Raw genomic sequence first — 23,780 nt, forward strand, 5'->3', positions numbered from 1 at the left:
CAATGTCTTAGTAACTGATAATCCTTCACCTTTGTGAGAAATGTGGGTGGTCTGGCTGATACACTTGGCCTAAATTTCTTAATAGGTCTTAGGTATAGCAAAACCCCTTCTTAAGTATATGGGGAAGAGTCCATTATAACTTCTCTGCTTGAGTGGAAAACCAGGAATTTTATTCATTCTGCATGAGAATCCTAAGGATAAGAAGATGCTCAGACAGTTTAGAAGTCTGAGAGAAAAGCAAGGTCTCTGGGGAGGGGGGGGGCGGGGGGGGGGGAAGTGCAGCTATCAGGTATGTGGCTGAACCAGGACAGAGACCTCTTCACACAGCACCAAGGTAAGGGATGTTCAGGATGCCAGCAAATTAGTTCTTCTTATCATTTGGGATCCTAAGACCCACAATGTGTGAACTAGTTATGAGCTGAGCATAGGGCAAGGCTGCACTTAAGGAGACCTGCCCTTAAAAGGGGCTGACATAAGAAAGGGAGGTCCTGAGGCAGTGCTAGACAAAGGGTCATTCCCATTAAATCCATCGGAAAGTTGAGAGTGGCATCCAGGAACACACTGCCAAGGACTGGAAACCAAAAAATGGACAACCCTGTGTCAGAAATGTAGAGAATGCAGAAAAGTGGAAATGGAAAAAAAAAAAAAAAAAACCAGACGAACAAAATAAAGTTTTTAAGGAAAGTGATATATTCATACATTTTGGAAAGGTAACTTTAGTGGCAGCGTGGAGGGAGACCTGGACAGGAGGACTTAAGTAGAAATCCATGTCGCAAGAGAAGATAACATGGAGAAATCGTGGGTTTACAAGACATGTCTGAGATAAATTAAAAGAATTTAATGCCAATTGTTTCTGAATTAATTTTCCCAAGACCTGATCTCCTCTAGGTAAACAGTCAAAATTAAATTTCTGAAATTATATTTAAAATCAGATCCTGAAAAAGTCAAGATTCCACTAAGATACCTAATACCACGACGCCCAGTCAGAAAGAGCCAGCCATCTTTTAAAAATCCTAGTTACAAAATTCCTCACTTTCTCTTCTATTGCAGTCTATGCAATGGTTCCACATATGTTATCAAATTTAATTCCCAAGTGAGTCACAATTATTGTTTTAACGTGTGAGAAAATTGAGGTTCAGAAAGGTCACTTCTCCAAGATCACGCATCTCCAAGTAGTAGATTCAGGACTCAAAACCAAAGTTCAGCTCTCTCTCCATTGTATTGTATCAGAAAAGTCCAGTAAGGGCTTAGTAGACCTCACAGGAGAAACCTAGACCAGATGTACAGATTGGTTATTATCAACACAGAGGTGACAGTAATCTCGGTGTGCCAGGAGCTAGAGATAAATGATTCCAACACAGACTCTGCTGTTAAGGAACTTCAGTTTTGTAAGGGAGTTAACCAAGTAAATCATTTCTGTTCTATAACTCAGATGTTGACTCATTAAAAATTATTTTATCTATTTTTTTTTTACTTTTTAAAAGAGTATTTTTATTTTTGTTGAAGAAGTACATGTGCATAATTTTAAAAAATCAAGTGGTGCTAAAAATTTATTTTAAAACTACCTGGCTGTTCCCTGCTCAACAACTTTCTCCGTCTCTCCAGAAGCAGTCACTTTTAGCTTTTAATATTTATCTTCTGATATTTACCTCCATATTTCTAAATAATATGGATACACTACTCTCTCTCAATTAATCATTTTTAGATAGTTTATTACCAGGTGATATGAGAATTTTAAACCTTGATCATCACTTGCAATAGAGACAACCAATCCTCCCAATATAATTAGAGCACGACATACCTGTAGTAAAAGACCTTAGTTACTCATTTTAGTAGAGGGTCTAATACATTCATTTCTAAGTTAAGAGTGTACTATTTTATTTCCTTCTTGAACAACATTCTTTTCCTAAAATTAATAATTACCTCACTTATTTTCATTTTTTTGACTTCTTGGAATCTCTGGAAGAATCTTCTCAAATCTTGTCATAGTTCTATAAAATTCCACTCAATTCAATTTTCCACATGCACCTGTCAGACAATCTGTCATTTAACACTTTAACCTTTCTTGGAGGTTGAAACTCTCCTTCCCTAGTTGTCTTCTGGATGGCCACCCAGGTGTCATCCTGGGCATTCCCTTTACTTTTCTCCTATCTTGAATCTCCTATTTCCTGGACCCCTTGCAATCTTTTTTCTTAGTTAACTCCATCATTTTTGTGGAGCCTATTTTCCCGAAGTTTTCTGAGAAAAGAAAGTATGAGAGATATATTTTACAAGACTCTGCTCTTTTTAGTCTACTTTAAAAACTGATTGATCATTTAAATATTTATCTAAATTCAATAATTTAAAAGTGTATATATTATTGTCTTTACTTACATCTTGATTCATATTTAGAAGACCTCTGAGACAGCCTCGTACCACTCTTTGATCTATCTGATTTCTCCCCATCAGTATCCTGATCATCTGGTTCCTTCATTTCCTCTGTAAGTGAAAATTTGAGATAGAGAAAGGTATGATGCTATAAAATAGAAATGAATAGATTTTCCCCCTAACAAATTCCACAAGTGCCAAACACCATGCATGTTGATAACACTATGTTTGCAGAGGATCCAAGATGACCTACCAGCAGAAGGGTGTACCCACCATCAGAGACCTCTGAAAAATGGCAAATTATAATCACAGATTCCATTTCTCCAGGCAAACTTGTCACTGTGGTGCACTCTGGTTTTCCAGAGGTGCACAGTGAAACACACCATCCAAGTGTGTCTTTTCCCCAAATGCTCCACCACTAAAACTAACCTGCCATCTTTCGCTTGGTCCATCCCTCCCTCTTCCTCTTCGCATTATCAAATTACCTTGGTGTTATTAATCAATTTCAATTTTAAAATACTGGTTGAGCACACATATTATGTATAATATCAAGTCTAATTTTTTTTTCATATCTGCACAAGTCACACGGAAGTATCAAGTCTAATGTTAGGCACTAAATTACAATACTGAACAAGAGAAATATGGCCCCTAACTTTATAGAACTTGTTTAGAAAGATAAATATTAAAGAAGTAATTATAATGAGTGCTACCAAAAGTAAAAATAGGATACTGTGGGCATGTATAGCAAGAAGCCTAAACCATGTTTGGGAGTTAAAGAAGAGGTATTTGAGACACGATGATGATTAAGAGTTGGCCAGTGGAGATAGGATCAAGATGGCCAACTAGACAGGTAGTATGTGCCTCCTCCATGGAGAGGAACCAGAAGAGTAAGCAGATTCTCACACTTCGAATAGATTATCCAGGAGAGAATGCTGAGATTCACCAGGGAAGCAATAGGAAGCACCAAAAGTGGGTAAGGAGAGGAAGAAGTAATTTCTGGGCTGATTTAGGCTGCTGGCAAAATTCAGTTCCATGTGGCTGTGGGACTGTGCTCCTTGTTTTCTTGCTGTCTGTCATCCAAGAGTAGTTCTATGCTTCCAGAGGCCACTGAATTTCTTGGCATTTCTTGGCCCCCTTTAAAGCTAAGAATGACAGGTCAAGTTCCTCTCAAAGATTTGAATCTCCTAGTTTTCTTTCCTGCTTCCCATCAATCATAAACTTCATGAGATCCCTTTCTACCTTTAAATCTTCTTTTTTCTGGGCTGGGCACGGTGGCTCACACCTATAATCCTAGTACTCTGGGAGGCCAAGGTGGGAGGATCGCTCGAGGTCAGGAGTTCAAGACCCGTCTGGGCAAGAGTGAGACCCCCGTCTCTACTAAAAATAGAAAGAAATGATTTGGACAACTAAAAATATATAGAGAAAAAATTACCCAGGCATGGTGGCACATGCCTGTAGTCCCAGCTACTCGGGAGGCTGAGGCAGAAAGATTGCTTAAGCCCAGCTGTTTGTGGTTGCTGTGAGCTAGGCTGATGCCACTGCATTCTAGCCCAGGCAACAGAGCGAGACTCTGTCTCAAAATAAATAAATAAATAAATCTTCTTTTTTCTAAATACATTTATTTTTAACATATTATAATCAAATGTTAACTGAATATAGATTCTAATAAAAAGAGCCCATAAGACCTAATGAATTTATTCATAAGATAATCATAGGGCGGATAAAAAAAAAAACCACCTTCTGGTAACTAAGGAGTTGAACTACAACAAAAGGTAGGTAGGTGTCAAGATAAAAGCACTACACTTTATTCTATGCTATCATAAACATATATATTCCTCAAATGGCTAATATTACCATGCAATAAACTTCAATATCACAAACCCAATTAACATCAGGTTGTGTACAGCATTGGAGAAAATACTAGAACCCAAGGAATTTGCCCAGTGTTCTGAAATAGCAATATTGGACAATAAATACTGAGGTCTATTCTTAGCTCTTCTGGGTCATAAAAGGTGACTGAAGAACCTATAAAAACTAGTTAAGCAGCTCAGGTAGGAGAGGCTCCTGGTCTTCTGGAAATTAGCAGTATAATTGGTGAGATGGAATAAGGAGTTGTTTGTTTTTGTTTTTTAGAACAAAGGGATCAAGCAATTGTATTGTAACCTGGAGAGACTTTGGAGCCAGAGAGATGTAGGTTCACATCCCAGCTTGGCCAAGAAACAAGTTTCTTGACTTCTTAGCCCTTTTGTATGTAAAGTGGGGGAGATAAAGCGGTCTGGTAGAGTTGATATAAATATTAAATGGTACCTTTTAATATCCACAGTTCTCTGACTGCACTTTAGAATCACTTGGAAAACTTTTAAAAACATACCATTAATAGGGCCTCACTTTCCAGGTGATTCTTTGGTGCAACCAGGCATAAGAACCAGGGTTAAGAACCATGAGTTGATATAAAACATCTAGCAGGCACTCAGAAATGGTAGTTGTTCTCACTATTACTAGATATTCTCTTTTATACACATGGGACTCAATAAATATGATCATGCAATCTTTGGCATTGAAAGAGGCCTTATCTAGCCAAACCTCCCACACCACACAGGTCATATTAATACATCCACAACACCTAGCCCAGCACTGTTAGAAAAGCGTCTAGTGTGTTGGCCAGGGATAAGAGCATTGGCTACAGAGTCAGTCTGGGTTTAAATCTTGGTTAATCCTCCTCTTGGCTGTGAGGTGTTAACCAAGTATTTAACCTCTGTGTGCCAGTATTCCCATCTTTAAAATTCAGTACCTCATTGTATAAGGTTGTCCTGAGATGTCGGTGGTGATTCAATACAGTAAAGTTCTAAGAATGGTAGATACAGGCATTCAATATGTAAAATGGGTGAAGAGATGAATGTATTGATATATTCCTGAAAAAATGAACAAATGAAGGAACACTTCAAGAGATGGTCAATCAGCTTCAATTTAAATATTTCATGTGAGAGGGTGAGCACATTCTGTTAATGCTCAGCTCTAGTTCTTAGTACCTTTTATATTAAACTGAAATCCGCCTCCTTGCAACTTGGATCCATTTGGCATTCAGAACAAACTTACAGCCATTCAAATAACTGTAGCTGGCTCTCATTTCTCCCCAGTTCTCTTTTCCCAGTGAAAGGATCCCAACTCTTTCAATTATTGCTCAATGACATGTTTCCAACTTTTTTCACCACCCTGATAGCTCGAGAAGTAAATTCCCAATTTATTCATATTCCCAATTGCATCACATATCCCGTCCAACTTCACACCTTCTTTGTAGGATGTGGATACTTTCTAGAAGAGAGGAACTATCACTTCACCTGTTGGGAATCAATCATTTTGTTTCTTTAAGACAGTCTAAGATTGCATTATCTTAGACAGGGGCAGACAGGTTTATTATATACCAACTCATCACAATCAATCTGTAACCAACTAGAATGACTTAACCTTATTTGTATGTTCTAAATCATGTCCTGTCTTAATAACCCAACTAGCTAGGTTTGAGAGTCTATTTGCAGAACTACCATAAATCTCCTTTCATTAGATTCAGGCTTTTTGGTCCAGCCTATAGCCAATTCTTTTAACCAACTCATTAGAACTGTCCAGTTTTGAGCCATGAAAGTTATCAGAATCAGAATGGAGTCACTGGTGTTAAAAAAAAGAGCCCTGACAAATAGAGCAGAGGGAGGCTATGAAGAGAGGGTTCTCATGCTTGTATGCCTGATAACAAAACTATGCCAAAAGACTCTGCAAAAAACACAATCTTGTACAAAGGACATCACAACCTTATACAAAAAAATACTTCTACAAGGAGTAGAACTGCCCAGAACTGCCTGTCCAACCTTGGACAGGTATCACCTGTGTTGCTGATCTTTGTAGCCAGGGATAATTGTCTCAAAACAATTATGCAATCCTCCTCATTTTTCAAAAGCTTTTGCCTTCCTTTACCTCCCTGAATATGCACACAGTTTACCATGGCATGCATATTTCCATTGCAATGCCCTACTCCTGAATAAACATAATTTTCTTTTAGAAAGCCTTTCTCTATTTGTTATTTAGGTTGACAGAGTGAACCCTAAGGAAGAGTAAAGAAAAAAAGAATATAACAGCACACATTGATACAGAGGAGTATGTTGTTAGAAGGCAGCTGGCTGGAAGCCAGACAGAGTGCTCTCCAAGGAGACATTACTCTGATTCATTCGCCAGAGTCCAGGGTCTGGTCCTCACTCTCACAAGCTCACACACTCAATCCCAGCAGTGTGCCAGAGCTGGTCATGTTAAGATTCAAAGTAAGAATAGACTCTCAGTTGTTTTTTTTTTATTTTTTTTTTATTTTATCATATTAGGGGGTACAAATGTTTAGACTACATATATTGCCTTTGCCCCACCTGAGTCGAGAGGGTGCGCATCGCACCCATTAAGTGTGTATATACCCATCCTCCCTCCCTCCTCCCCTCTACCCGACAGACTCTCAGGTTTTACTTTGCAATGTGATAGACAACTATGGAAAGAATAGCTTGTTTTTTTAAAATATTTAATATGTGTCAAGCACACATCACATCTCAAAACGACCGTATGAGGTAGGTACTATTATTATGTTACAGATGAGGAAGCAGAGCAGTTACTCTTTGAACCTACCCTCTTACCTATCATGAAATGACTTCCAAGTCCTATTGCTAAGTCATTTCTAAACACAGCTTTTAACATGCCATTCTTCTTATTTAAAACCTTTAATGGTTCCTCGTGGCCATCAAATAACTCAGAGTCCTTGGTGCATGGCGAGGTCCTTCCTCACATGGTCTGTAACTCACTGCAGCTCAGCTCTTGTCGTTTTCTCTCCCTAGTTCCTCCTCAGCTCCTTCACCTCTCAAAAGTTTTAGTCAGTAGGGGCCCCAGACAACTCACGGTTGACTGGACACATTGAGTAGCAAATTTGTATGCTATGTCTTTGCCTATTCATTCAACAAATATTTATTGTGCACCTACATTGTGCTACGCATGTGCTAAGTAAGCACTTTACCTGCATTATTACTCCATGAGGTAAGCATGTTCACCTTCCTTTTTGGAGATGAGGAAACCGAAGTGGTGCAGAGGGGTGAACTTGCCAAGTGTCACACAGCTGTGTGGGGCAGGGTGTCTTGCTTGTGCCCAGAGCTTGGGCACTTTCCCACCGGATTCGCTGCTGCTTCTGCCTTAGTTGGGTACAGCTCGCACCGTGCCGCCTGGCTGCCTTCTGCCGAGCCAGAGTGTGAGCGCCCTGCAGGGAGGAACTGCGCCCACACAGCGCCTCCCTCCATGCCTGCGAATGCTAGTCCCTCCAAATGTTTGGAGGGCGAAGGAACCTGTTTCAGCAAAGCCTGGAGAACACTGGGTCAGTCTAAGAGAGTTCACTGCTAACGGATTGAAGGGGGAGGTTGTGGGAACTCCCAGTTGCTGGGGTCCAAACTTACCCAAGGCACAAAACGCCGCCGCTCCCTTCCCCTGACAGCTTGGGCCTAAACGCCTCCGTTTACTGCGGTTACCACGGCACCGCCACGCCGCCTCCCTACCGGCGGAGACGCGAAGGCCGTGAGGCGCATGCGCAGCCGGCGCCCGGATTTCGGGAGAACACCCAATTGGATCCGCAGTCCTGGTCGGAGCTGTTCCGCCTCATGACACAGTCGGAGTCAAAGAGAAAAGCCGAGCATTCGGCCACTTTATTATCCTCTACAGGATGTCATGTTGATAATCAAATGACTTTTGAATACTTTCGAAGATACATGCGCAATATTCCTCAATGGCTCAAGCGGCCCTGATCGCAGCGGTCCTGTGTTGGTGTTCTAACTTGGACTTTAAGAGGAGTCCTAGGAGACAATAGGCAGCTGGCCTGCAGCATCAACAACAAAGATATCGCGGGTCTTTTGTTGTTTTTCAAGCTATAGTATTTCTGTTGGCTTTGAAGAGTAAAGTTCTATGTTGAGGGCTCCTTGGTTGCAGGATGCTGGGCGCACACAAAGCACAGGACTAGCTTGACAGATGTCTAGGTTTAGCAGTTCTTCGACTTCTCTGTAGTACAGTTCTCATACTGATTTTTAAGTGCACAAGCTAACGTTATTAGTTAAAAAATAGTTTCAAGAGGGCTACAACATTGCAGTAATGTGACAAAGGACTTTCTATCCAAAATATATAAAGAATGCTTGTAATTCAATAATTAAAAACCCAATTTTTTAAACGGGCAGATGATTTGAATACTTCACCAAATCAGATATATGCCAACAAGTGCATGGAAAGATGCTTAACAGTAGTCATCAGGGAGATACCAACTACAATACGCATCGCTCCATATCCACCAGAATGGGTAAAATTAAAGACTGCCAACACCAAATGTGGAAAGATATGGAGCAACTGGAACTCTCACACACTGCTGTTGAGAATGTAAAATGGCACAAACGCTTTGGAAAATCATTTGGCAAGCTCTTTAAATGTTAAATATATACCAACCTATTCCATATCCAAAGTACTTACTGAAGAAAATAAAAACCTATGTCCACATAAAGACTTGTACATATTCATTGAAGCTTTATTCACAACAGCCAGAAATTGAAAATAAGACAAATGACCATTGACAAGTGAATGGATAAATGTCCACGCTGGAATATTACTCAGAGGTAAAAGGAAGAAACTAATACACACAACATGGTTAAATTTCAATTATGGTGAGTGAAAGAAGCCAGACACAAAATAGTACATAGTGTGTAATTCCATTTAAATAAAATGCAAACAAACCTATAGTGACAAAAAGCAGATTAATGGTTGCCTTGGGCTTGGGCAAAGGGAGGGATGCACTGCAAAGAGACACAAGGAATCTTTTAGAAAGGACAGAAATGGTGTGTCTTAATGGTAGTTTCATGAGGATATACAAAAGCCAATAAATTGTTCTCTTTAAATGGATGTGGTTTATTGTATATAAATTATTTCTCAATAAAACTGATAAGAAAAAATAACTAATACAATTTGTCTTTATTGGTTTCCATGTTATATAAGTTTTTCAAAACCTTTATACCATGCATTTGTTGGCAATATTGAAAAGTCCTTATTAGTACAGTATTCTCCAGGGCTAAAAAAAAAAAAATAGACCATTATCCTCACTATTAATTATTAAATGATATGTCCGGGTGACTGAAAAGTTAGAAAACAGAGTAAACTTATTTTTAAACAGCATGTTAGTTACATTTTCAAATCATATGCTCAATATGTTTTCTCTCAACCTCCAACCATCTTTTCAGGTGAAATACCTCTAAATTTAAATCACTGTCTAATGGTTAATCTGAAAAAAAATAATAAATTCACTATACAATGTCTAAAAATGCAAACACACAGGAAATAGTGTACTTACTTGTACACAAAAGTTTGGCAGTCATCATTAGAATGCTTATTGTGAATCAGGCCCTGTTCTCAGCACATTTACGTATATTTACCTCACTTAATCCTCACAAGCCTCTAAGGAAAAATATATTATTATCTGTGACTTTCAGTGGGAAAGATGACATTAATTTGCCCAAGATACACAGCCCCAGTGGCAGAGATGGCATTTGAATGCAAGCTTCCTGGCTGCAATACTTGCACACTTAACCAAAACTGTGCAACATTAGTTGGTTCTGATAAATTAGGAGAAATCCAATAATTACAAGAAAGAGCTTCCTCTTATAAGTACTCTGACATTGGGCAACTTACTTCACCTCTAGGGCTCAGTTTCTTCATTTATAAAGGTACTAGAGGAGGAGGAAGCATTTAAACATCTCTAATTCATAAGACTGCTATGAGATTTAAATGAGATAATGGAGACTTTGCAGTTTAACACAGTGCCTGCCACAATAATGGCTCAATAAAGCACAGCTATTATTATTATGCTGCCTCCATACCATACACACTGTAAAATATATTTACTCTGCATCAAGAGGCAGCATAGCATAAGCTTTGGAGAAATACTGCCTATGTTCCCAATCTAGTGCTACCACTCCCCGGTGTATGACTTAAGAAAGTACGTATCTCGTTGTATCTCAGTTTCTTCATCTGTAAAATTAGGATAATAGTACCTACCTCGTAAGGTGTCATGAAGCACATAAAGTGGCTGGAACAGTGCCTGGCACTTAGTAAACAGTCAAATTATTATTAAATTCTGCTAATCCAAATGATTTTGTTATATGGCATAGGAATGATTAAAAGTTGTATCATAATTGTGGATTTAATTTCTCTCTCAAGCTGTAATTTGGGAAACTGTAAATTTCAAGTTTAACAAGTTGTTAGCAGCTTTTTGGGGCATATTGAAGAAGTCATATAATATCTAAATATTTGAATCTAAACACAAGTAATCTCAGTTTGAGTTGTTAAAAGTAAATACAAATGTAGTATATCACAGTCAAATATAGTAGAGTTCACCCGTGTGTAATGCTATAAATCAATAGCATGCATCGGAATCACCTGAATGGCTTATTAAAACAGACACCAGAATTTCTTATTCAATAGGTCTAGGATAGGCCCTAAGAATTTTCATTTCTGACAAGTACCGCAGGTTATACTGATGCTGCTGGTCAGGGTCCATACTATGAGGCCCATTCATACAGATGGGTCTGAAGGCTAATAAATAGGCCCGAAGGTAGTTTAACTGTTACTTAAAATCAAATGTGGACCAATTTATGATTTGGAATGATAAATATCTTTATAATGTCTCCCAAGCTTGGCTGCACACTGGAACCATCTGAGGAGACTTTTAAAAATGCTGATGTTTGTGTCCTGCCCCAAAAGATTCTAATTTAATTGGTCTGGTCTGATACCTTGGGCATTGGGAATTTTAAAAGGTCCCCAGATGACTCTAATGGCAGCCAAAATTGAGAAGCACTACTTCAGAGGGCCTAAGAAAGAAAAGGCTCTTTTTCCTTCATCTATTATTCTTGGGTTTTTTTTCAATCTACTTTTGTATTTTTTTGTTGTTGTCAACTCAAAATATTTATTTTATTTTTTTTATTTCACAAAGTTATGGGGTTACAAATGTTTTGGTTACATGGACTGCTTCTGTACTGCTTGAGACAAAGTTATAAGTGTATTTTATACTTTATCAGCTAAAACTCACGTTAACAGCATGGACACTTAAATGTCAGTCCCACAGGTTGCCAGGGAGCTAGTGATAAAACTCTTTTGCAATAGTTCTCAGCCCTGGCTGCACATTTGAATCACCTTGAGCAGCTTTTTAAAATACCATGCCCAGGGCTCAGCCCCCACGTAGTCATTTGGTATTTTTTACTGCTCCCCAAGTTGAGAAGTACGGCTTTTAAGATTTAAAGAAGTATAGGCAAAAATGGTAAAGAGCTAACCAGATGGAGAACAGTAAGGAAAATGCACACCAAAAGAATGCATTCACAAACCAAGCAGAAAACTTGACATTTCAATAATATAAGGAATAACACCAAAATGGCTTATATCCTAGATAGGGATAGCATTTATTCAATACCAACTTTCAAGAGCGCAATACAGATGAAAGAAATTGCGATAATGCAAATGAATACAGATGAATTCACATAAATAAAATCAGTAATAGAAGAAAATAATTTTATTTTTGCCACAACAAAAATGAAAGTCCCAGGTGAAAGTTACACAAGACACTTCCTAGAACAGTGATTTACAACTGCAGAGGAAAAGTTCCCCAAGCAGTTTCAATGTTCTGTCCCACCCCACTCCCACCTCACTCAGCTTGAGAATTCCCTTCGTGGAACCAAAGGGCAGAGATCATTCAAAAAACAAGTTTAAAATAGAAAGCAACCTCTGAAAACTAAACAGGTGCTTTGAAGAAAAATCTATCCTGAATGATCTCCTTAAATTCAGGGCTGCCAAAATTGACAGCAACTTTTTCTATTTAATTGTTTGAAATAGTAAATATGCCACTAAATCAATAATGCTGCATTTAGACATTTGAGTTCTATGATCATTATTTATTTGATGTACATTACTAGTATTGATGACATTTTCACATTTAAAAACTACATGAGAATTTTATAAGATATACAACCACTCTTACCTGCTTAAGCAAATATAAACAAACATCCCCAGGCTTATTTTTTAAGGCTATATATTCTACTTGATGGAAAAAGCGATGGACAGCAGTGACTTCTCATCAAAAAAGAAACCAAAAGTAGGTGTTACATTTTTCTGAAAGCCAGACTCTAATCACACAGAGGCATTTTATTATAAGTTATATGCAAAGCAAATTACTTCTTCGAGAAAAAAACTGAAATGGATCAATATTTAAGATATACTAGACCAAAAAAACTGAATAAAGATGATAAAAGTAAAAAGGTATTACTCAAGAAAAAACCTTAAAACACTTAAGAAATTATTAGAATATAAAACTTTAATTTCTCTACAGTCAAAATTTTATTCACAAAGAGTTGTAGGTTGGTTGGCTGTTGAAAATACATTTGAAAAGCTCAAAAACTAAAAGATTTGCTTTTTTTCTCTGTTCTATTAGTATTAAAATCTGCAGGATTTTAGAGGTTTTGTTTGAAAGAAGGATGTAAAGACTTGAAAGAAGCAGGGAAAGGGAAAGGGAAGGCCAAGAATAAATTATTGAGAACTCCGTAAAACTCAACTTCACTTATGACACATGAGTAGAAAGAGCAAACCAGCCTTCTTCATTTTGTTTCTCAATCTGTTGAACAAAGATACAGAAAGAATTTATAAGATAATCAGAAACATGAGACCACTCAAGATTTACAGATCATTTAGACCAAGTACATACAGCAGTCATCCTGTGCCACTGAACAATACTGGAAATCAAATTGCTACCACCAATGTTTATGCTCTAACAGACATTAGCAAATAACTGATTACCTGACCAACAGATCCCCTTGTTGACTTAAGAGTCTTAATTTTTTTAAAACAGATATATCCAGTGTTTTATACAAATCATAGGTACAACTTTTAAAAACAATAAAGTTATTTGATCTTAAAAATTTTACTAAATTCCAGGAACTAAGGGTAAATTATATAAAATAGCTTACTTTAAAGCTTTTTTAGAATATAAGAAGTAGCAAAGGACAAATCTTATAGTGCTAAGGCAATTGCGGTATCTACACCTATCAACTAATTTGGGCTATACAGGCACCAGTCTTTGGTCTAATTACTGAATTTAGTAATAAGAACAGCAAAGAGTGCTTGCTTCAGTGGCACACATACTAAAAAAGAATAGCAAAGATTCTCCCCATATCAGATAGTTGTTGGCTCAAGTCTGCAAATAATTTTTACAATTTTAAAGATATCCTAATAATTTATTATGACCAAATACTTAAAGGAACAATATTTTGCTACATGAACAACATAGAAAAATGCTTTCTGCAAAAATTTTGGATACATTGTGAAATGCTTAGCTTTTACACATATCAAAACACATGGAGAACACATAAGATATTTATTTACCCTTTGTGCCTTAATCTGTCTAACCAGAGGCACGTTCAGTATGGCACCCTAGGATAAAGTGACAAGGAAAGTGAATGGCCCAGGGCTCTGGCTATCCCAGATCCCACCCAGTCACAGAAGGACTGAGGGAACCACTATCTCAGTACACCTACAACCCATACAAGGCACAACTGTGGGTCTTGCCACAGTATTTGGGAAGCTCTGCCTGATGCAGAGTCTTTAAGGACTGTTGAATACCCTATCGAATTTTACCTTATTCCTTAGTTACCATAGAACAAAAGAGGTATATGTCTTATATTTTTTAATGAAGGTGAATTAGTACTTTTTTTTAAAGAATTTTATATCGGCCAGGTGTGGTGGCTCATGCCTGTAGTCCCAGCTACTTGGGGGCTGAGGCAGGAGGATCACTTGAGCCCAGGAGTTCGAAGTCACAGTGAGCTCTGATTGTGCCAGTGCATTCCAGCCTGGGCGACAGAGCAAGACTCTATCTCAAAAAAAAAAAAAAAAAAAACCAAAATAACCAAAATAAAAAGAATTTTATATCATCTTTAGGGTAACAGGAATAATAACTAAGAATGAAAATCACCAAATCAGTCACCTTCCACCGTTGCCATCCTGACCCCTGTACACATTTCACAATTACATTTTATTGTGTACCTTTGCTCTTGGATTAAGAGGTGTGAATCGCCCACTTCCCGAGGTGGCATTTAATGGAGAATAAGGATTGCTAGTAGCCCCTGAAGATCTATTTATGAGAAATAAAAGAAAATGAGAGAATGAGCTATCATTATTAACCTTTGAAAATTATGCAAACAACTGATAATTCTCAACACTGACAGACAAGAGCTTTGGAAATGAATGGCTGACTTAGGTCTAAATGAGGTAAATTATTTGTAACATATTTTCACCAACTTAGAAGTTATTTTTTAATTAATAGAGTTTATTTTTAGAGCAGTTTTAGATTTACAAAAGAAGAATGGAAAGTACAGAGTTCCCATATTGTTCCTCACCCCCACTTCCACACATAGTTTCCCCTATTATTAACACCTTGCATTAGTGTGGCAAACTGAAGCCCTAATACTGATATATTATTGTAATTAACTGAAGTCCATGATTCACATTAGGGTTCACTCTTTGTGTTATACATTCTATGGACTTTGACAAATGTATAATGACATGTATTCGCCATTACAATATCCTACAGGTAAATTTTTACCAATAAAGGGAAAAATGGATGTGCAGGAGTGGGGAAGAAGGTCAAGGCAGTAGAAGAGTAACAAGACCTGGAGCAGCACAGTACAACGGTAAGGATGCAGACTGGAGACAGAAGGGCCAGGCATGTCCATAGTGTCACCGCTTACCAACCATGTGACTCATCTGGGCAAATCATCCAATTAGCTATACAAGCTTCAGTTTCACTTATTATAAAGGAGGAAAATACTTCTGGTCAATTCACCTTCCCTGTCATATATTACCTCCAAATTTTATAATTCATAAATATTCTACATATGTGTTATCCTATTTTTGTTTTTAGTAGCTAACTCATACTTTTCTACTTAGTTAGAGCTTATTCCTCACTCTTCTTTTTCCCCCCAAATTCTCTTCTCCAATTACTTTATTTTCTCTTGATGAGTCTGTCTGAACCTAAGTCAGATATTATGCACTTCCTTTTTTCACAAAGAGAATAAAATATATACCACATTTTTGATTTTTTTTTTAACTAAATAGTCACACCGTAACCTTACCTTCTTGTATTTATCCCACTCACAGGAGAGACAGTACTACATTTTGAGCTTTCTGGTGCTTCTGCGGCTGGAATAGATACCTCGATTGTCCTCTTTCCTTCTTCTAAAATATAAACATTAGTTTCATTACCTTTCAATGAAATAAAAATAAAAATTTCACTTGACTTCTATCTTACTACAAATTGCACATTACAAATTTAGGGGTTCTTTCTGTATTTTTATCATTATAGCCCACAGATATACTTGAAAGATTTTTTTAAAAAATGAACTGTGAGACAAGAAACTTTAGTTACTAGTGTCAATTCAGTGGCATGCCAGTTCATAGAGAGCCAGAATCTTCAGACAAGTGGGATCATGTCAGATCTGGAAGTAAAAAACAGAAATTAAGAGCTAGCTCTAAAGAACTTGAGAACTTTGTCAAAAACAGCTAAAGTTTTCAAAAAAAAGAAAAAAAGGAAAAAAATTTCTGAAGTCATTCAGTAAAACTTTACATCATTTAAATCTTTTACACTATGACTGTTACTGAAGACTAATATTAAAGCAGGAGGGGAAAGCTGGCTGAAGAGCTCCATACAGCCAATAGCCAGTATAATTATGTATATTTTCCATAGTTCAGAATTAGGTAATTAATCAACATATATTTACTAAGTATTTACTAATGAAAGACTTTATGTCCATCCCAGGCAGTTTCACAGAGGCTCCTGTGAATCACTCCTTAAAAATAGTGATTTCCAGGCTTTACCAGGTAATAAAACCCTATTTAGTTTTATAAAAGATTTCTCAGTCACCCTAGAAAACAAAAGAGGTTTTTGATGGCATATGGGTTATTTTTATTTTTATCATTATAGCCCACAGAGCTTCCTGTGAAACCAAGAATTTCACTTATAAAAAGAATACCTTAGTGATATAACCAATGGAAGGGAAAGAACACTATTGCAAATCCACAATTTGCTTTGTAACTTCAGATAAATCACTTAACCTCTTTGTGCCTCAGTTTACTTATTTATGAAATAGGTATATCAGCCCTGAGGGTCTTAATTCAATTTCTGGCTAAAAAGCAACTTGATATACACTTTGTTTCATCAGTACCTTTTTGAATGTGAATACCATGACAACTAATTTTTCAGTTACTATTCTATTATTTAGAACCCCTTGTCAGGCATGGTGGCTCACACCTATAATCCCAGCACTTTGGGAGGCTGACGCAGGAGGATTGCTTGAGACCAAGAATTCAAGACCAGAGTGGGAAACATAGTAAGACCCTGTCTCTACAAAAAATAAAAAAAAAAAAAAATAGAATCCCCTCTAGCTTTTCACATTCCTAAATGTAACAAAAGGATAGAAAGTTTAATTAACAAATGAAAATGTTTTAATGGTTTTAACAGAGTAACATAAATTGCTCCCAATGAAATTCTTAATCATCATTCTGATGCTTATATTTTACAATTAGCTGCAGCATATATCCTAAGTGAATCATATATACTGTAATGAACCCCATTTAGAGGAAGGGCAACTTAGGAATTCAGACACCAAAGATTAACTAGGCACTGTGGGATAGAAAGAATCAGAAGACCTGCGTTCTGGTCTAATTTCTGTCATTCTGTGACTTAGCCCTATTTCTTCCTATGAAAAATGGAAGGCACTGAAATACATGCTCTGAGATTTCTTTCAGCTCCATATGAACTTGCAAAATTGAGAAAGTGAAAATCTTCATATTTTTAGCTTTTAAATCATGAATTTGTGACTAACCAGTCCATGCTCTGAGAGGTGACTGAATAGGTGACACTGGTGGAGAAAGATTCAAACCAACAAGTTTCTGCTGCTCTATCAACTGCAGTAGTTTTCCACGAGCCTCCATACTCTGCCGATTCAATTCTGCAATCCGTTCCTCCATGCTACTTGGCGGTAGAGATTGTGTTACTGGAAAAGTCTTTGGGGGACAAGGGGTAAAAATTCAATATAGAAAAAAACTCCACACAATTTTGACTTTTCTACTAAGTGCCAGCAAGTTAGCATTCATAGCCCTTGCTATATACAAATGTGAACAGAATTTACAAGCAATAAAATTTACAAATCATTTAACTGAAAAATTAGGGCTCAAGTAAAAGGATACCAGGCCTTCTCCTACTGGTGCTACCTAAGTCGTCTAGTCCCTTTGTCTAAGCACACAGTCTATGGGACAAAGCTTTCCTGTATCTCTTAGTGTTGCTAGGCTGCACGAAAGATCACACAAGCAAAAGGACTATTCCTAGTGATCTGGTCTCTAAGGAAATGCCACATACCTATTGATGACACATCAGGTATTTGACAGATTACAAAAGAGGATCTGCTATATTTGAAACAGATGCTTCTATAATTATAATCTTCAAACATGCACCATGAGTTATTTGGCAAAAATTCTGGGAATGTTGTTACTTCTTCTCATCATGTGGCAGCCTCCCCAGGCCACTTTTGGCCTAAGATATCCGATTCAACAATAGGTGTTGATTGGAAAGGAATATGAGAGGTAGAGCACAAAATAGCCACCCAAGGAATACAAGTTTAATGTGAAAATTCCCAAAGGAAATGTACTTATGTCATTCATAATTATTTCATTTAGTTAAACATGTCCCTTTGGGAAAAAACAACCGCTAGTACAAAGTACTCATTTATAGGTTATGCCAATTAGTAAAAAAAAAAAAAAAAATACCAAAACTATGAATTAAAGATTATTTTGTATTTCCAGTTAAAACAAAAGAATGTGGTAAGGACAGCCATATTAGATTGTCCTTTCTAGTTTGATCTATATGCAACAGGAGGAAAGCAAAACACTTAACTCTGCTGCCTTTTTAAAAGCAAGAGTTGCCTGTTTCAAATAATCTTCAAAACTGCAAACATTTAACTAACACAAGATGTTAACCATAGGAGAAAGAAAGTGTATGCCTGGTGAGGGGGTGGAGGACTAGGGAAAGTGAGTTAATGGGAACTCTTTCTAGTTTCTCCTCAATTTTTCTGCAAACCTAAAGCTGCTCTAAAAATAAAGTCTGTTAATGAAAAAAAAAAAACCTCAATATATATGATAAAATACCAAAACTAGTAAGTCAAAGTTGAAGGTTTGAGAAGGAATAGGGTATTTACATAGTTTTAAAATATTTAAAAGTACGTATTAATTTAAAAAGAAAAATTATAACTTTATAGTCAACCAAAAAGAATACCACCTTATTACCAATAAGAAAACTGATATCATGTGCTTCCTGATGTGATGCACAGAGAAGCATACATCATCACACGTAGTAATCCTGACAACATTTTCTAATCCAAATTTTTTAATCACATGAACTGCAGACAAATCGAACTGAAGGACATTCTACAGAAAAGAAGCACTATACTCTTCAAAAATGTCAGTGTCATGAAAGATAAAGGAAAGTGGAGGAACAATTCCAGATTAAAGGAGATAAAAGAGACATGAAAACTGTATATAATGTGTGATCCTGTACATTATTGGGAAAATAACGAAATTGGAACAAGGTCTGTAAATTAAATAATATTGTATCAATGTTAAATTTTTTGTTTTGATAATTATACTGTAGTTATTAGGATCATTATTTTTCTTTTTAGGTAAGGGGTAAAGGGGCATTATATCTATAATTTATCAAAATCTTGAGAAAAAAGATGTATAATAAAGCAAAATATTAACAACTCTAAAAAAAAAACTGCAAACATTTAAATGTCTCCCAATGACTCAAAATTGAGGCAGTTTGTATTTACTTACAAACACCTGTACCAATGGCTGCTGCCTACTAGCAATACTCCTTTCTGGATCCTCTTCTGCCAATCCCTTCTGACTACTGCTTCTGTGTTTCAATACCCATATTGTCCTTATTCTTCATGAGCCAGAGCTTGCAGGGATGGCCCTTACTCCCAACTCACCCTAACCTTTCTCACCAAAGCTCTCAATCCACTGCTGTTAAAGCTCTTAAGGACTCAGATGCCTCAGGAGCCCCTAATCCATGGTGAAGTTTCCCAGCAGCTTCCCACTGCTAAAACACTGTACGGTCCCCTATCAGAACCCTGACAGGAGCTACCTTGGCTCAAGAAGGGGTAAAAAGAAGTATCTCCCATCATTGAGATGAACATGAGGAGGTGTGTTATAAACATTCCCCGGTTGGAACTTAGAATTCCTTATCTCCCCCACAAATAATGAAATGAAGGTTTAAGTTACCAGGGTAGCCCACAAAGTCTACTGAACTTACAAAACTCCGGCACTACATAATGCAGAGCTTTGCTACTCAAAGTGCGGCCCTCAGACCAATAGCACTGGCATCATTTGGGAACTTATTAGACATGTATAGGTCCTACCCCAGACCTACTCAATCAGAAACCACATTTTACCAAGATCTCCAGATAATTCATACAAACAGTAAAAGTCTGACTTTAATAATCCTTTTTTTTTTTTTTTTTTTTTTGTTGAGACAGAGTCTCACTTTGTTGCCCAGGCTAGAGTGAGTGCCGTGGTGTCAGCTTAGCTCACAGCAACCTCAAACTCCTGGGCTCAAGCGATCCTACTGCCTCAGCCTCCCGAGTAGCTGGGACTACAGGCATGCGCCACTATGCCCGGCTAATTTTTTCTATATAGATTTTTAGGTGTCCATATAATGTGTTTCTATTTTTAGTAGAGACGGGGTCTCGCTCAGGCTGGTCTCGAACTCCTGACCTTGAGCAATCCACCCGCCTCGGCCTCCCAGAGTGCTAGGATTACAGGCGTGAGCCACCGCGCCCGGCCTTAATAATCCTTTAAAACATCATTTCTTTGGGAAAACACAGTCTGTGTCCTAAAAAATCAACTTCTTATGAGTTGAGGGCCAATATTCTTTTATGAGCCACTTCAAAAGTAAGAATACTTTCAATTAAAATGTAGTTGTGTGGCAAACTTTTAAGTGTTATTAATTCTACATCTTATACTTAAAACTTAATTCCTAGGTTAATCTCAGCTTTCCTACACATTTTGTCCTATTTTTCTCATTTACGTATTTTTTATGTTGTCTTCTTTTATTGTGTGTGCAATATAAACTGATAAATAACTTATACCTATTGTGTGATAAGAACAGGCCAAGGCATAAACCATCTAGTGGCAGCCTCAAAGCTATTTAGAATCACTTCTGAAAAGTCTCTTCTGACGCCCAAGCTTAAACCCTACCTAAATTCCTGTATGTCTCTAGCCAGTCCTTAAATGGTACTCACAGCAGTCACGTCACTCGCGCTTTCCTGTTTGTTCGGCTCCCGGAGTCCATCCCCTTGCTCTCCCCCAGGCCCAATAATATTATTCAGATGTGCCTTGATAGCTGAATTCTGCAGTGTCAACTCAGCAATTCGTGCCATTATGTCCTTTCTTTGTATTAATGCCTCATTTGTTCTAAGCTGTTGCCCATCACCCAGTACTGGAGGCTCTTCTGAGAACACAGGGTTTCTCGATTGCTGAGTGCTGGAATGGGAATTGCAGAGGGGCTGTGAGAGGTTAACAACAGGAGCCTGAGTTTTGTTCTCCAAATCTTCTCCCATGTGAGAAACTCTCCACCTCTGAGTGAAAAGACGACTCTCTTCACTTGAACTCTGAATGTCTGTATCAATAGGTAAGGTCTTCTTTTCCCAATTTTGTTCCTTCTCAATTATTTCCACAGTTGGAGGAATTCGTGGAGCAGGACGAGTTTGAACAGTCCTCCTCAATACTGTAGATTAGAATTAAAAAGTAATAAACATGTATTATTTTCCCATAGATTGACACTATAATCATCTCATTAGCCCTTCATGGTAGTTAGAGAAGTATTTCAATAGAAGGGTTTGGCATCCAAATGCCTAAATGATTTTCAGCAGGGAATATACCACCAGTGCCACCCCTAACAATCAAGTATAGAGACTTTTTATATTCCTTAAAGCATTTATTAGTATCCTTGTGAAAAAACCATCTGCCAAGTTCACATTTTAACACACATATTAACTCATACCTGGGAATCTTGGGGGGATGAGGAGGAGAATGTTGATACCTAATTTAAACTGAGGATGGCCAGGAAAGGCCTCTCTGAGGAAGTAAAATTTTAAAAGGACTACATGTGTAGCAGAAACTAGAGCAAAGGACATTACAGGCAGAGAGAACAACATATGTGAAGGCTCAAAAACAGGAAAAAGCAAAGAAAAGATGCCAGTCTAACTGTGGTGTAGCAATGAGGAGAGAATTAGAAAAATATGTGATTAGAGAAGTGTGCAGTGGCCATTTCTGGCAAAGCCTTTTAGACTAAGTTAGGAATTTTATAATTTAATCTAAGAGCAATGGAAACCTAGAGAAAGTGTGGCAATGATTCAAGTTACATTTCTTAGATGCTGTGAAGGTAGGAGAAATGAAATTAGGAAGTCCAGGAAGAAACTGTGGTAGCCTAGAAAAAACACAATGCTGGCTTTGATTAAGGTATGTTGGCATTAGAGATGGAGAAAAGTAAATAAATTTGAGAAATATTTTGGCAATAGAGCTGAGAGTGATGAACTGGAAGAGGGGAGTGAGGGAAACACACAGATCAAGATGTTATGTATCTTGAGTGGATGGTGATGCCACTTACTGAGATGTTGAAAACAAGGACAGACTTCAGGGAAGGAAAGTTATCAAGAATTCAGTTTTAAACATGCTAGGTTTAAGATGCCTTATGATTCATCCATGTATCCATCTAAGTAGATGGATACATGGGTTGAAAATTTGACAGAGACATCTGGGCTAAGATATAAAACTAAAAGTCACTGGCACGTAGAAGGTATTGGAAGCCGTAAGAAGGAGTCAGATTATCTAGAGAGAAAGAATAGAGTGAGAAAAGAAACCATAACCAAGACACGAGGAACTCAACATTTAGGATCAGGTAAAAGGTGGGGAAAACTGCTAAGCAGACTGAAATGGAGCAGCTGAAAAAATATTTACACTCATGTGGTATCCATGAAACAGAAAAAAAGTGGTTAACTGTGCATAATATTATCATAAGATCTAGAATTATAAGGACAAAAAAGTGTACACTGGATTTAGTAACATGGAGGCCACTGGAGCCCTTTGCAAGAGTGGTTTAGGTAGAATGACCTAACTGGGAGTGAACTGAGAGGAGGGATGCTTCCAATTGAAAATTACAGACTGAGCATACATTTATTTCACCTTCTGTCATTGACAGCAAGGAAGTATAAGAGTAAATAAATCCCTGTATCTAACAAGATATACTGTTAGACTCTTTGATTCTGTAACATTAAATTGAAAAAAAAATAAAAATAAAAAAAAAAAAGGACAAAAAAAAAAAAAGAGTAAATAAATCCATAATCAGTAAACAGAATGGTCTTGGAATAGCATCATTTGCAAATAAAATATTCCAACAAATTTCTGGAAGGCTGAGAGTAGATGGGAAGAATGTGAAAGAATGAAGCCATCGTCCAGAATATGTATATGTTATTAATACAAGGAAACAAGTGAAAACTAGTCTTTCAGGGGAACCTGAAAAGGCTGCAGCCAGAAAGCTGGCTTATAGGTATAGAGGAAGAAAGTGAGAAGCAGGACTGAAACCTGGGGAATTGCTTGAAAGTTTGTCTACTATACAGTTATGCCAGTTAAGCTGTATTGGTCACTACTTCCCTGACCCATCCTTCTAAGCAAAAATTAGGGATGTGGAGAGTAAATGTGGCAGCCCCAACTGAATGGCTAGATCTGACTTGCACACTCTAAAAGGAAGCCTATAGTTAAAATATCATGTCTATGTACACAAAGCAACTATGTAAGGGAAAGCCTATTGAGAAAACAGACCTAGACCAATCTAAAACACAGAAGAGAAAATTTAAACCAGCTACCTGTAATATTCAACTTATTTATTCTTAAATATAAATGGACAATACAGGATCATGAAACATATGAGGAAAACCAGCAGCACAAAAGAAAAAAAGGCAAGACAGGTAAACAGAACTGACCAAGAAGGAAAGAAAATTCAGGTACAGAAGAGAATGTAACAAAATTCTAACTGGTATCCTCAGAAGAGAGCTTCTGGAAGATATTGCATTCATTTAATAAGTATCAATGAAAAAGGGACAATCAGACAACAAGAAAGGGCTCTTGCTTAGAAATTAAAAATATAATTGATGGAATTTTTAAAAATCCAAAAGAGAGGCTTGAGTATAAAGTGAAAAAAATCTTCCAGAATATTAAGAAGGAAG

General features: G+C 37.3%; 2 protein-coding genes across 2 annotated transcripts in view; both read right to left on the reverse strand.

Annotated features, from left to right (window-relative positions):
* CFAP44 (cilia and flagella associated protein 44) overlaps positions 1-2,473 on the reverse strand; it is a 103,519-nt gene extending 101,046 nt beyond the window's left edge. Inside the window, exon 1 of the mRNA XM_069472618.1 lies at positions 2,374-2,473. Within this exon, the coding sequence (XP_069328719.1) occupies positions 2,374-2,473 (100 nt within the window). The remainder of the gene's footprint in view (positions 1-2,373) is intronic.
* A 10,393-nt stretch (positions 2,474-12,866) lies between these two features.
* The window catches only part of SPICE1 (spindle and centriole associated protein 1), a 50,869-nt gene continuing 39,955 nt past the window's right edge, over positions 12,867-23,780 (reverse strand). The window contains exons 14-18 of the mRNA XM_069472619.1: positions 20,799-21,283; positions 17,328-17,508; positions 15,579-15,681; positions 14,491-14,578; positions 12,867-13,066 (exon numbers count right to left, since the gene is read on the reverse strand). Coding sequence (XP_069328720.1) covers positions 13,013-13,066; positions 14,491-14,578; positions 15,579-15,681; positions 17,328-17,508; positions 20,799-21,283 — 911 coding nt within the window. The 3' untranslated portion in view covers positions 12,867-13,012. The remainder of the gene's footprint in view (positions 13,067-14,490; positions 14,579-15,578; positions 15,682-17,327; positions 17,509-20,798; positions 21,284-23,780) is intronic.

This window comes from Eulemur rufifrons, chromosome 7 (genome assembly GCF_041146395.1).
Source record: "Eulemur rufifrons isolate Redbay chromosome 7, OSU_ERuf_1, whole genome shotgun sequence".
NCBI classification, from domain to species: domain Eukaryota; kingdom Metazoa; phylum Chordata; class Mammalia; order Primates; family Lemuridae; genus Eulemur; species Eulemur rufifrons.